The sequence below is a fragment of the Buceros rhinoceros genome, unplaced genomic scaffold (assembly GCF_000710305.1).
Source record: "Buceros rhinoceros silvestris isolate BGI_N320 unplaced genomic scaffold, ASM71030v1 scaffold3140, whole genome shotgun sequence".
NCBI lineage: Eukaryota > Metazoa > Chordata > Aves > Bucerotiformes > Bucerotidae > Buceros > Buceros rhinoceros.
The window spans coordinates 97-14,340 of NW_010391113.1; the positions used below are offsets into that span (position 1 = coordinate 97).

Consider the following 14,244-nt stretch of genomic DNA (forward strand, 5'->3'; position numbering starts at 1 on the left):
TGGTGGAGAGCCCAGGGGCAGGGCGGCGATTTTATGTGTTGGAGCTGGCAAAAGACCCTTTCGTGTCCTCTTGCGACAGATCGGGACGGGGCCTTCCTGGTGACCGCTCTTAGGGGAGGTGTGTGAGGAGCACCGCCAGTTCCACTGCCCAGCAAAGCTGTAGCGGTTAAGGGAGCAGTGTCCGAACCAAAGGGTACTGCACTAAGCCATCTAACAGTTCTATGTCCTACGAGTAGGGCTTTGTACTGGGAAGAGAAATAGTATAGACACCATACAGAAGTTTATTATGGTAGACTCAAACAAATACTTGATCATTCTGTCTTAAATTCTTTGTGCAGCTGGACGCATTGGGACTGGTTAACAGCAAGAGATGTCCACTCCCCCGCTGGCCGGGGCAGGCATGCCGCCTGGTGCCTTCTCAGGGACACAGGCTCAAGCGGCTAGGGAGGTAAATACAGCCTCCCTCTGTCGAATTGGTCAAGAGACTGTGCAGGACATTGTGTTTCGAACCATGGAAATCTTCCAGTTACTGAGGAACATGCAGGTGAGAAATAACTTTTTATGATCCTCAACTTCCATTGTTTTCACCACCAACGGCCAGTTTGTCTAGGCACAGGAGGTAGCTTAGAACGTTTAAATACGTAACTTAACCAAACTGCTTTGAAAAGGGGGTATCATTGGAGAAGTGAACAGTACTCTTAATATATTTGTTTACTTCTGTACATTAAGTGAAGATGGAGAGCGTTCAGAAATGCTCGACTGTTGTCTCCCCCCCAGTGAATATACTCTCTATACACTTAATATCTGGTTTGCTTTATGAACAGTTTATACGCCGTTATGTTTTCTCTGTTTTTGTTAACATCTGGGCAATAATTTTTAGAGCAATTTTCGCTGATCTTTTTCTGTAATATTTTCCACCTAGAACTTTTTGACATTTATTTTTGTTATTCAAGTGGAATCCTAGTTTGTGGCTATTTACTGAGAAAACATACAACCTTTTGTTGTGTTTCTTTGAGAACAGAAAATAAATAATCACTTCTATTCCCTCTGTATTTTCAGGACTCTGGCAGAACTTCCTTCTGTAGTTATCGTAGGTATAGGTATATGTACTTAGTGTTTGCTAACTGTGAATTCACTGTGACCTGTGGTTGAGACACAGAGTCTAAAAGTGTAATACTCAAATGGTGAGAGTGTCACGCTTAAACATTTTGAAGACATTGACTGAAAAGAGTTACAGTGGGACCAACAATGACCAAAGTGTAGAATACATGAAGTTATTTGATAGCAGTGATTTAGCACATCAGATGAGCAGATAAAATACAGAATTCTGCTGATAGAGAAAATAGGTATTTCAGAGATTTCTGTGGGGATAGTGTGATTCTCATAGTTTAAAATGTGCAAAAACTCCTCTGATTTTATTCTATTTATTTTATATGATAGAAACTTTAATGTAATATTTTTAACGTTTTGGGGTTTTGGTTCTCTTAAGTTACCGAATGGTGTTACTTACCATGCTGGAACATATCAAGACAGACTGGGAAAGCTGCAGGAACATCTCCGTCAGCTATCAATACTCTTTAGAAAACTGAGATTAGTCTATGACAAATGCAATGAAAATTGTGCTGGGCTCGATCCTATTCCCATAGAAGTAAGTATCTTTATTCATCTATAAATTACAAATTAGAATAACCACTCTGCAGAGCGTATCATCTGTTCTCCTGAGTTTGAGAAGACAAGTTTTAAATGAGACGAATTATAGAGTGGGGTGAATTCTGTTTATTATTTGGAGCTGCTTGAAAGATTGTGAAACTTTCACGTTAACATCAACAATTCTTACCTATTGGGAGAGATCTGATTTTGAAATCAAACTTTGTTTAAAATTATACCCTTTTTCCTCAGGCTTCTTCATACATTCATCAATTTGTTTCCATAAGGGGAAGAAAAAAAGGGTCAGGGCAAGTTTTTTTTTGGTTTTTTTTTTTTAAAGAAGTTGTTATAGTGGGAAAAGACCTGCTTTCAAGCTCTCACCTGCCAGCCTGGCTCCTGGGATAATAAGCATTATTCTCTTGCTCTGCCTATGAGACTGTGCCCGCATTGTTCCCTCCCTCAGCTGTGGCTAACCTGCCAAGCCGGTATGAACCAAGTCTGACTGGGCAGTGGTTAACAGAGTCAGACTTCCAGGACGGAGGATTGGCCAGAGTTTTCCTAATAAAAATGTTATTCCTAGTAAAATGAAAACTGTTTTTCCTTCCCCCCTCCTAAGTTTTTTCTAATTCTTAGTGGTACTTTTACAGCTTGTTTTGTTTCGAGTTACTTAACTGCTCTGTTAACCAGAACTATGAGGTTCATCAGTTACTGACCTCTGGATTCTGAGGCAACTCTATTAACGGCCTTCTGATAATCCGTTGAGTTTTAGTCATTTAAGCATTATATTTTATGTTTGAGTCTCCTCACTGAACAGAATACAGAAATGAAGGAGTCCATTCTCTACAGTCTATTCTAGACTGCTGATCTACTCTGTCAGCAGTCACTGCCCTGTGTTTCAGAGAAAGGTATTTGGAAACCTTAGAGCAAGCCAGGGAGTAAGATAACTTTCCCATTTGAAAAAATAATTTCTTTTCCCCAACAGTTTTTTTCTGTTAACAGGATGTAAAAGGATCTCCATCAAGAAAATTAGCAGTAACTTTAAGCTTTTTTTTTTTCAGTGCAAGGTCTCACTGATACCTTATGCACAGCAGTTTTGTATAAATAGGTGGAATTCTTTTTTCTTTTATTTACCTAGTCTTTTCTGCTCTGAAGTTAATAGAATGCCTGCCTCCCTCAAGTTTTATTAGTTAGGGTGAATGAGGGTGGGACACCGTTCCTCTTGGATCAGTTTTCTTAAATAGTTATTTCAGCTTTTCAATAATAGTCTCAATCATATTATTTAATGACTGACATTTTAACTGTATCTTTAAAGAATATGAACAATTTTTTTTATGCAGTCAAGAGAAGTCAGTACCTACTAATATTCCTTGGTTGTTATTAATGTAAATGTTTTTATATTTTTTCATTAACCCATACTACCAGTGTAATAGGTATTCCTACCAACTTCCTGTTAACCAGCATAGCAAAGCATGACATAACTGTGAAGCAGGTCTGGCTACAAAGTTCTCCGATAAAATGTCCTGCTTCATTAGTGTGTTAGGTGTAGTTCTTTGGTTTTCTTTGGTGTTTTTGGTTTTTTTTACTAGCTTTTCTGAAGGATGGGAAGTTTTCAAAGGAAATGTTCTACTTTGAGTGGTACTTTATTTTTCCATCAGAGAGAGAAGGAGGTTTTTTCCAAGAGTATTTAGCAGCCACGCTACTTCTTTATGGTACACAAGTGTTAACCTTTGATATGTTTTCATGTCAGAATTTATTGTGGTAGGTTTTGTCCATTTTTATGAGCTTAATAAGAATGGCCTACAAAAATCTTTGTATAGAAGGAAATGAAATTTTCAGTTAAACCAAAGTAAGTTTTCCATCAGAATGCTGAAGGATGCTGCAGAATGCTTCACTATATTATACCCTAACCCAGGTAACAAGTGTTGCATGTGATGAGGAACTTGCTCCCAGAGTTTTAAACTAGTATCTTCTTGCTCATTTGCATCAATCACTGGTCTTTCATTTGTCTGTAATGTGTATGCGAACAAGGATGTAATTTTGACATCAACTTTAGCTTTTTTCAGTTCTGGACAGAAAAGTCAACAGTAGGCTCTAGACTTTGTGGATGTATGTTATGTATAAAATATTACAACTTATAAATATTTTTAATAGGAAGTTATCCTTTTTAATTTTTTTTCCAGGAGTAGAACACACATTAATATCCATTTAGAAATTCTTTATCAAAAGTTTTTGGCTTGGTAGAAGCTTACAAAAAAGGTAGTACTCTATGTGCCCGAGGAGATCGCAGTAGGAAATTCTTATGGAAAAAGTCCTAATAGGTAACGGTGGGCCTGTCTTAGGAACAGCCGAACAGGACTCACTAAAATAGCAAGTCACAGTTTAGCTATTAACCAAGTAGCTATGTAAAGCCACTCATTAATATGTTTAGTATATCACTGAAATACATCATAATAATGATAACTTCATGTTTGTGATATTTCATAGTGTGGAACAGTAAATTTTAAAATTGCAATCTGCAAACTTCAAGAATACAGAGATTATCTGTGATAAACATCTTAAAATGTAAGGAGAAGTTGCCTAGATCTAGGCGTGATAATGTGTGGGATTGCATCTTTTTAAAGCACAAAATTTTCCTGGAGAACCAGCTGAGGTTGTTCCAAGGCCTTTGGGTTTGAGGTGACAAAGTAAGCTTGTCTTCAGTTCCTCTTGTGAAGTTTGAACCTTTGGAGAAAATGGTAGTACCTTTATCCTTTACGTATTGCCTGGCTTTGATTTCTTTTTTCCTTCTTCTTTTTTCCTGTTTTTTTTTCTGAAGCTAATGTTCCTTGTCTTCACAGCAACTTATTCCATATGTTGAAGAAGATGGCTCCAAGCATGATGATCGTGGTGCGGCAAGTCAGCTTCGTTTTGCTAGTGAAGAGAGAAGAGAAATCATGGAAGTAAATAAGGTAAAAATGTTGAAATTAATCGGCATAAAACTGAATATGTCACTTTGTCTTTAGAAAGCTTAAACTCCTAGACTGCTGTACTAAATGTGGTATGTGTGATGACTACCATCAACCTTGGTGATAAATACTTCTTGCACATAACTATTTCAGAATTATCTTTCAGTAAGCAATTTGTTTTAGCTGTACATCTGGATGTGGAGTTTAGGCACAATTTTAACTTGTGCCTCTTTAAATTTTATATTAACTATTTAAACATATTCTTATGAATATGTTTATGCTTAACCCACTAAATATTGGCTGTACAGGTAGAGGTAAGGTGCTTGTTGAACACACTTCTCTTCAAAACTTATCTTAGCTGCTGAAAAAATGGATATTGAACATCAGATGTGTCAATATTATTGCAGTGATGTGAGCTGGTGAAGATTTTCAGGGCTACCTTCTGCATTTTGACAGTTTGAGGAAGACCATTCCTTTTGCTAAGTGTAGCATTTATTGAATCTTGACACATTCAGAAAAAAAAGTCCTAATTTAATTTTAATTTTTCCGTTTGAGTGGCAGCATGCAATTGAGTAAAATTACTAAAGATTGATTCAAATCTAAAAATAAGTATGCTACAGTAAATGCTAATACAATATTGAGATTAAAAATATGTCGTTTTACCAGATCACAGTTTTGAACGTTGTTTCTTCAGTCTGTAAAGACAGGATTAGTTAAATATTTCTGTAGCTGTAATATCTGTAAATACTTAGTGAAAAGGAGGCATAATCTACAAAAATAACTGAACAAAGGGATTAAATGAGTAAAATATTTCTTTATGGAGAGAATAATTGGTGGATTTTCTGCTTTCAAAATATTTTTGATATTTTAATTTGGCTTCAACAATCAGAAATGTACTGAATTTTTCATAACCCATTTATTTAGAAAAATGCATGTATATTGAACAGGAGAAAATAAGGACTACTGAGTTTAGAGAAAAGCAGTTGTCAGCGTGCCTGTTGTAGTCTTTCTGTTCAGTGCTGATGTGGCAGAATTATATATATTACATTGTATGTAGCATTGTACTGTGAATTTATGCACATTTATTTGCAATCTTTAAGTGTTAATAACCTTAACTGTCCATATTTGCTGTGTTTTTAATAGCTCTATGACATGTTTTTTCCCTTTTTGTTGTACTTGTATGCTGATATGTCTTTAAACCTCCTTGATGTGATCTTGAGAAAAGAATTTCATAAATGTTTATGATGAGTTCTGAACCTTAAAAAGGTTGATGGTGTTACAGGACCATTGGTAGCAAATTGATATGTAATTAAAAATGAATTAAAGCCTTCCCTGAAATCCTGCACGTACACTTAAATGCCTAGACCTAATTTCCAGATTTTCAGCAGTAAATCTTCACAACATAGTTGAACTTTCTCTAATATTTTGCAAACGAATATTTAGTAACTGCTGCAAAAGAAATGTAAACTTCATGGTTTTGAAACTGCACTGACTTTTTCTTTTGTCTCCTTCCAGTTGCATAAGCACATCCTCTACTACTTTCAAAGTTCAAATTTTAATACATTACGGAATAGGAGATGCTTTTGGTTTTATGACTAGAAATATGTTCTTATTTTGGCAAAGAAAAATCATTAGAATCAGGTTAATTGTTCTGATTTGTGACACTGGCTGCAGGGCTCAAATAGCCTCTCTGGTTCTTGGATGGTACTCCTGCAGCTTTTCAATCCTCTGTAGTCAACTAATTTTTGTTTAATTTGTTTTAGCAATATTTCGGGAATACAAAATGTCGATGAAAATGTTGTGACAGGGAAACGAACATGACATGAAGAATCTTTTTATATTCTTGACTCGCTATCTTTTCTTTCTTCACCTGGTTGTCCAGCTCTCCCTTGTCCTTTTTTCTGTCATAGCCAGCATTTTTTCAGTCTTGCACATTACTGGTTCCAAAAAAGCATTGTTGCAGTAACCCAATACTTTGACACTATTGAGACATTTGAATTCTTAGGCCTTTCATGGGTCTCTTAATTTTGCCCTTCTTGATGTGATATCTCAGCCAGTCTGATCTCTTTAGTGGCTCTGGATGTATGTGAAAGACACCAACTGTCCTGCAGTGTGGAGCACAGACAAAACTAGTAGATCATATAAACTTGCAGATCATATATTCTCATACAGAAACATCACTCCTTCCAGGAACCACTGACTTGAAAAATAGCAGCTCTGCTTTGCTACCCCAGTTGTCTGGGAAGGAATCAACCTCAGTGGAGGAGGAGCGGAGCATCCCATGCTTCCTACATTCATACTATCACCTATACTAAGTGATCGCTCATGGGGCAGGAGAACATTTTGACGTAGCAGGGTTCCTAAATACTGCAGTAGCTTTGGTGTTGGTTAACTGTGTAGCAACATCTTTTGATCTTATTTATTTATTCTGCTCTATTAGACTTATCTTTTAGGTCAGAAAGGCTAATGCACTTACCATGGCTAAGAAGTACTTGTCCTTTAATTCAAAATATAGATCAGTTTACAAGGTAATGGATTTCTGTCCTAGCATTTCAGTATATTTAGCAACTGTAGGTTTGAATAAAACCTATTAAGCTTAAAACAAAAGATTTTTGCCAGCACTAAAGAGTGCACTATTATAAAACAACCAAACAAACCATTGCTGGAACACTAACTACCTCTACCTCTTGTACTAAATTCTCTCCTGCAGTTCCCAAAAACATGGCATATTTCTTTTACCTTGCTTTCTGGGGTTGTAAATTGTTGAGGTGGTTTGATTCCTCTGGAATACATAATTTACTGTTCCAGAATCAGTTTGCGTTTGCATCTGTCTACTAGTACAAGTGCTGATGCAGTTTTCACTGAACATAATTACTATTTGCAACAATGGGAAGCTGTTACCAAAATTTCCTTGCTTTTCTTTGTATGTTTTGAGTCTTTAATGTTCTATCTATACTTCTTAGTATAACATCATCTGTAATGTTTTCCGAATGTCAGGCTCACCTTGGGTCCATGGTCTTGTAGTACTTTTGACAGGACTTAGAACAGAAAATATCAAATCACAGACTGAGAACTCTTTAATCTGTGTTGCTGCCTTATCAGCAGTTTTCTTTACTGCTTGTTTTTAAAGGTGGAGCAGGTACAGCTTTGGTTTTTTAGATGCTATAGGTCTGGTTCAAATGAAGCACTTAGGAAACTCGTCACATAATTAGTAGTCTCAATACATTTGGGTGAAAATGAGATTATGTGAACTAGCATTAGGACATTCCAGGTGACCCTTTAGAAAACAGTCATGTTTGATATTCTTAATTAGTCTTTGCTAACTGCTTAACAGTGATCTTGCTAAGAGAGGAAAAGACAAACCTACATGACAGTCTTTTAAGTTAAGCTGGTACAAGTTTAGCTCTGGGCTTTGTCCGTAACAAAGCCATTGTGTGCTGTAGCTGATGTTGTTTAGGAAAGTAGTCCTTAAAATGACAGCAATTTCCAATTAGACTTTCTTCTTGGAGAACTTTATCTGAAAACTGCTTTTGACTATGCCGAATACCTGCATTCCTTTTAAACCATCTTTCACTCTATTTGCATGTATTTTTGATTTGTTTTGTATTTGCAGAGTCATTTTGTATCCAAAATATGAATGTTCATCAAGGAACTCTTTAACAAGAGGGGAAGAATTGCTTATTCGGACACCTTTTCAGCAGATTGATCTGAGATGGACAGCTCCATCCTGGTTTGGGTACCCAAACTGACTCTCTGCAATGGTAGAATCATAGAGGAATTCAGGCTTAGCAGGAGGTCTGGAGATTATCTGATTCAACGCCTAGCTCAAAGCAAGGCCAATCAGCAAAGTTAGATGCAGTTAGTCAGGCTCATATCCAGTAGCATTTTGAATATCTGTAAGGATGGAAATAATGCCCTTTCTAGGGCCTTAAATGTCAGCTTTCACTGTGAAAGTTTTCCTAATGTTGTATTGGAATTTTCTTTGTTGCAACTCGTGTCCACTGCCCCTCATCATTCTGCTGTGTACATCCAAGAAGAGTCCAGCTTTGTCTTTTCCTTGATCTGCGTTAGGTAGCCGAAGACAGCATCGCGATCCTGCCTTAGCCTTGTCCCCTTGACACTGAACAAATACAACTTTAATCATCTTAGTGTCCTGTCGCTAGACATTCTCTAGTATGTTAGTGTTTTGTTTTGAGCCCCAAATTGGACAATTGTTCTCCAGAACCAAATAGAGGAGAACAATAATTTCACTTGATCTGATAGGTACACTCCTGCTAGTATAATGCAGTGTGCAATTAGTCTTCATTATTGCAGAATTATCCGCTTCTGACTCCTGTTCAATTTCTCAGAAAGTTTCAAAAAGGACCTTGGATCCTCTTCTGCAGATCTGCTTTCTGTTCAGTCAGCCTTCTGCCTGTGCTGTTGTATATATTCTGTTTTCAGATGTAGGGTGTTGCTTTAACTCAAGTTCTGAGGTAGGTGTTGGCCTGCCTTCTGACCTGTTGAACTCCCTCTGAATTGGATCCCACCACTGAGTATATTGACCACTTCCTTCGATTTGGTATTGTCTACAGATTCGATACTTTGATATGGTGATTAGGTCATTAAGTGTGGATAAGTCATTAATGAGGGTATTAAGAATATTGACTTTAGTATCAATCCTGAGAAACATCAAGAGGGACCAGCTGCTACTTGGTCTTAATACTGATGATGACAATACTTAGAATCCAATAGTCTAGCCAGTTTTCCATTAACCCTATAATCTTCCTATCCAAACATATCTTTCCAATTTGGCTAAAAGGATACTATGAGAGACCATGTCAAAAGCCTGACTAAATGAAAGTGAAGAAAATCTCCTACTATCCCCTTGGCCACACAGCCAGTCATTTCTCAGTAGAATGTTACCATGTTGTTTAGGCACAGTGCATCTTTGGTAAATGCAAGATGACTGTTCCCTTATCATCCCTGTGTTTGAATGTGACTTCCAGAAGGATTTGTTGCAGTCTTTCTGAGATCAGGGGTTAGGCTGACCATCCTGTAGTTTCTGTGGTCTTCTAGATCCCCCTCCTTGCCTTTCTTGAAGATGAGCTGAGATGTCTCCTTTTTCATCAGGAGACTCTCCCTAACAGAAAATCATGTAGAGTGGTTTTGTGATGTCATCAGCCAGCTCTTTCAGCACTTAGATGCATTTTATTCCATATAATGAAATATTTCCTTTTCAATTTCATATAAAATGTTGCATGCAAAGTTTTAATGTAGTTTCTTATATCAAAACAATATCATGGTTGCAAAGCTGGGAAAAGTTAGGAAACACCAAGCTTAAAGCTGTCCATACAATCCCAATTGTCTCCTTTTGTCATTGTATAAATGCGTATTATACAACCTTTATTACATTATCACATTTGGTCCCTCTCATCACCCCGCCCCTTTCTTTTCTGGAAGAGTCCTTGAGTTATTCTGCTTTTGTTGCAGACTAGGCACTGTTTAGATTAGAATCAGTGTTGTGATAAGTAAGATTATAAGAACGTTGGTTTATGTGTTGTGTAGCTTGCAGGAGGGTTATTAAATAAGTAGGGAATTTGGGAATGAGAAAGAAGGATTTAATGTGAGTAATGAGTAAGTAACTGAAGGCTGCTCTTGAGAACTGGGTTTTTAATCCTCTTCTCTGCCACAAAATGGCTGTGGCAGTTGTTCATTCTTCCCTTTAGGGTTGGTGATTGTTGTCCTTGTAAATGTAGGAAGCTGCTAAAATATGAAGTTTAGTGACAGACATGAATCTTGGATGTCTCCGGACAAAGTTAGTAGGCACTCTGATTTTATCCAGAGTGTTCCAGTGACTCAGTTTGCCATCTGTAACTGAGGATCATACATCAGTGTGATTTTAATGTGAAGAATGGGGATGTAACATTGAGGAGTGTGGTGGAGAAGCACCTTGGGGAACGGATAATTCCATTACAAGCTACATAGCCCAGAGGATACTCGGTAAATAAGATCTCAGACTTAATCATTGAACGATAAATAATTGGTATGAAGCAAATGTCCATCTATTTTAATGAACACACTTACTCCTCTTTGAACAACAGAGCAGTAGATACATGCAATTGCTGTCAGATTCAATATGAGGAAGGTATTGAGCACTGGCTGTCACTGGTTCCTGTGCTGCTTTCAGGAACAAAGAGTAATGCCTGCAGAAGGAGCAATTTTCCTTTCAGCTCTCAGGTGGGGAGGGAGGCAGAGAACCCAGTCTCTCATTTCTGCTAAGGATAGAACAGTTCTACCTGTGAATAACATCAGGGAAAGCTGTAGTTATTGAACAGCGAGTGTGTTCATGTTTAATTGCACAGCATTTGGTGTATTAGTGATGAACAATTTTTATCCATCTATTTATACTATTTTTTCAAATGGTTATGTAAATTTATTATGATGGCAGGCAGGCCTTGGTATCAAGTGAGTAGCTGTAAGTTAGAGCATCACCCGGCAACTTTAAGAGAGTTTGAGCAAAGTGGTGAGGCATTTTTTCTATCTTTTTTTTTTTTCTGCTCTGTGCGTATAACATTGTAAGTCTTTTGACTGTAGAACTGAAGTTAAAATAAAAAATGAATTGCCAGGGTGGGCTTTACTTTTTCTTGCCTATCACAAACATTGTGTTTCTGTAGAAATTTCTTGGGTTTGATTTACAGGGAAAAGCAGAGGCCATCGTCACCTTCATAAGACTTAAACAGTCACTTCTCACAGCAGTTTAACAGTCAGAAAAAGTAATGTGCTCATGAAAAAGTTGTTCTTTCTGTAGTAGAGTCATAAGCAACAAAGTAAATGTAATTGTTTTAATTCTGCTGAGGTTTATGCATGTAAGGGTACTACTATTATTAATATTTAATGCTTTATTATGCTTTGATGTACTTTTGGCCTGTACCGTATGGGTCTTAAACAGCAGGTAAAAACTGTAGCTGGCACAGTGTTCAGGAGAATGGTCTTTTATATAAGATTTTCAAGATAGAAAATACCTCCTTTTATTTTTTTTCTTAAGCAGGAGTGCCTTTACAGCATAGGCAAGTACTTTGGATGTTTTTCAGGTGTCAGCTGGAATCTAATCTTACTCTTCCACAGTATTTACACTATTATCTTTGCCTGGAGAAGGGACTTTTGACAAATGTACTGAATGCAGAATAATGACACAGTGATATTTAGGTTTTAGAATGTGAAAGATAGATGAGCTTAAGATGAGGAGAGAGATGAGAACAGTGTGCAACAGAAAGTTCTTAGACATCTTTGATAGAGAGTTGTGAATTGGTCTAGACAGCACTGATTTGAAATTAAATGAAAGTTGAAATTACTCTGTGCGACTGAACACAAATCTGTATGAAACACGTCAAGTTCTTTATCACACGTTCCTTGAAAGACAGTTATTTTCTAGATGTATGTTATGTTTCTCCCGCTTTGTTTCATTTATGTAGGTTTTATGCTTCTATATGTGTTTTCATAGATGTCCGACCTGACCTAAGCCTACTAAGGTCTCATTGGTTACTGGAAGGTGCAGTTCTTGCCGGCTCTACCATGCTGGCCATAGTACTTGCAGTGTCAGTCCAAATGAGTAGTTAATCACACTGAAAATTAGTATCACTGAAGAAGACCACTTAGGATTGGTTTTCAGTCAGGTCAGAATCTAGATCTCTTAAAGTCATTCTAAACTGCTTCATATAAGATAATTTTCCTGTGCTATCTTGAAAAAGAGATAAAGTCAGAAACTATAGTATGTATGAAGGATGAAGTACCTTTTGTTGTTTCATACAACCGTTAATCCTGAGGAACAGTCCGGACTTCAACTAAGTCATTTCAGTAGAAGGAAGAAAGAGAGGAGGCAACTCACAAACAATCTGTTCAAACAAAAATTTCTCATTGTGGCAGAAGCTGCTTACGGAACTTGCCTTTTTCCTAAGAAGGCCATTTTGCTTATCTTTCCAAGGTTGGACCTGAGTTGAGATGTTCTTGCCGTTTCAGCAAAGTCTTAAGCAGAGGCCAGTGCTGCCAGTGGTGCAGAACATATTAACAATGTAGAACTTTGTGGTGTGTACCGCTGTCTGTCAAAGATTGCTAACAAAGATCACTATATGCATTTCAGTTAGGAGATCATGCTCTCTGAAGTGGATTTTCCCCCCCTCTTTATTCTTTTTTTCAGCCTAACAATCCAGAGATGATAATTCATCTTAGAAGTTTTTTTCTACCTCTAGAAAAAAGTAGAAGACCTAAGAAAATAGCTCTTCACTGAAGACAAGGATCTAAAAATTATCTTCAGATAAATAAACAATTGTATACTACTTGTCTGTACAGATGCTTTGAACACAAATGAAATCCAATTTGAAGGTTCCCTTGTCTAGCATCAAGTAAAGATCAAGCAATTTACAGTTTCATAACACTTGCACAAGAAATGAAAACAGTCTTACAGAACGAGTCTTTGGGGCGTAACTTGTGTAAAGCTCGTGTGAGCATACCTACGAATCAGTATCTAACAGTACAATTAGACATGGATGGAGAGAGAACACAATCTGCATATCAGAGGTTAATGGTTCTTCTTTCCATCTGTGACTCGAGTAACCGTCACTGACTGTTCAGCCTTTGTTCCTATCGATGAAGGCTTTAAAATGGCCTGCCCTCCATATCAGTGAACAACAGCTTGCATTCAACTCGTAGGTTTGACGTAGGGTTCATTGATTTCTTTAAGATTGAATGTTGAGGATGGCAAACAGAAATATGTTTGAAAATGCCACAGGTATAAACATGCTTGTTTATCTCATCCTTCTTGTGCTTTCTCGAGCATCAAGATCATCTTACATTACAAGCTTTTGTACGGAGACGCTTGCCATTCTGTCATTTGGATGCTGTGGTAACTACTTACTTCTCAGTTTTCTCTCTTGTCTTTAGGAGCTAGATCTGTGCTGTATATTGTGAAGTCTTGGATTAGCAAATGGAAAAAAAAGAAACATTACATAAATGCACATCGTTATCTTTAAAATAATTTTTAGTCTCTCAAATTCTTGATTAGAAATTCTGAGTTAGTGTGCATGAACTGCCGTACGCCTGGTTTCACATCCTTCTCAGGAGTCTGAAATTGTTACCTCTGCTTCCAGGGAACGTGTTCACCAACGTCTGTGTTGAGGAATATTTCCCTTACTCAAAGTACTATGTTCCCCATGTAATCTAAGCCTAATTTACCATATTATTTCAGACCATTTTTACAGGTCTAGACTTCTTTCACAGCTGACCAGCTGGGCAGCTTAAAAACATTGGTGTGTTGTCCTCATCGAAATTCAGGAGACTGATTTTCAGGATATTGCTTCTTTTGTTGCTTCCTTTTATCACTGTTCCAGTTACTTTGGTGGTATTACCGATGAGTCACCCTTTTAATGTATTGCCATTTGTGTACTGCAGATAACAAAATTTTGTCAAGCTTGAAACATTTTGAATAGTTTGTCCTCTTTTGATGGTAGCAATTCTTTTCTGTGCTTTCACTTGGAACTCTGGACTTCCCTGATGAGTCAGTAGTTGGATCTGTAATATGAGAAGGCTGGCATCTTATAAAATTGGAATGAAATGAAAGACATAGGCTGTTGTTAATGCACAGTAACTTAGTTCTTGACAGCTTTGATTTCAGCAG

At 37.3% G+C, this 14,244-nt stretch overlaps 1 protein-coding gene across 2 annotated transcripts in view; it reads left to right on the forward strand.

Annotated features, from left to right (window-relative positions):
• Positions 1-332: 332 nt before the first annotated feature.
• Positions 333-14,244, forward strand: part of MED30 (mediator complex subunit 30) — a 15,008-nt gene continuing 1,096 nt past the window's right edge. The window contains exons 1-3 of one of the 2 annotated variants that reach the window (XM_010140098.1): positions 333-544; positions 1,490-1,648; positions 4,485-4,595. In XM_010140098.1, the coding sequence (XP_010138400.1) occupies positions 371-544; positions 1,490-1,648; positions 4,485-4,595 (444 nt within the window). In that variant the 5' untranslated portion in view covers positions 333-370. The remainder of the gene's footprint in view (positions 545-1,489; positions 1,649-4,484; positions 4,596-14,244) is intronic. The other variant, XM_010140106.1, reaches the window with a different exon arrangement.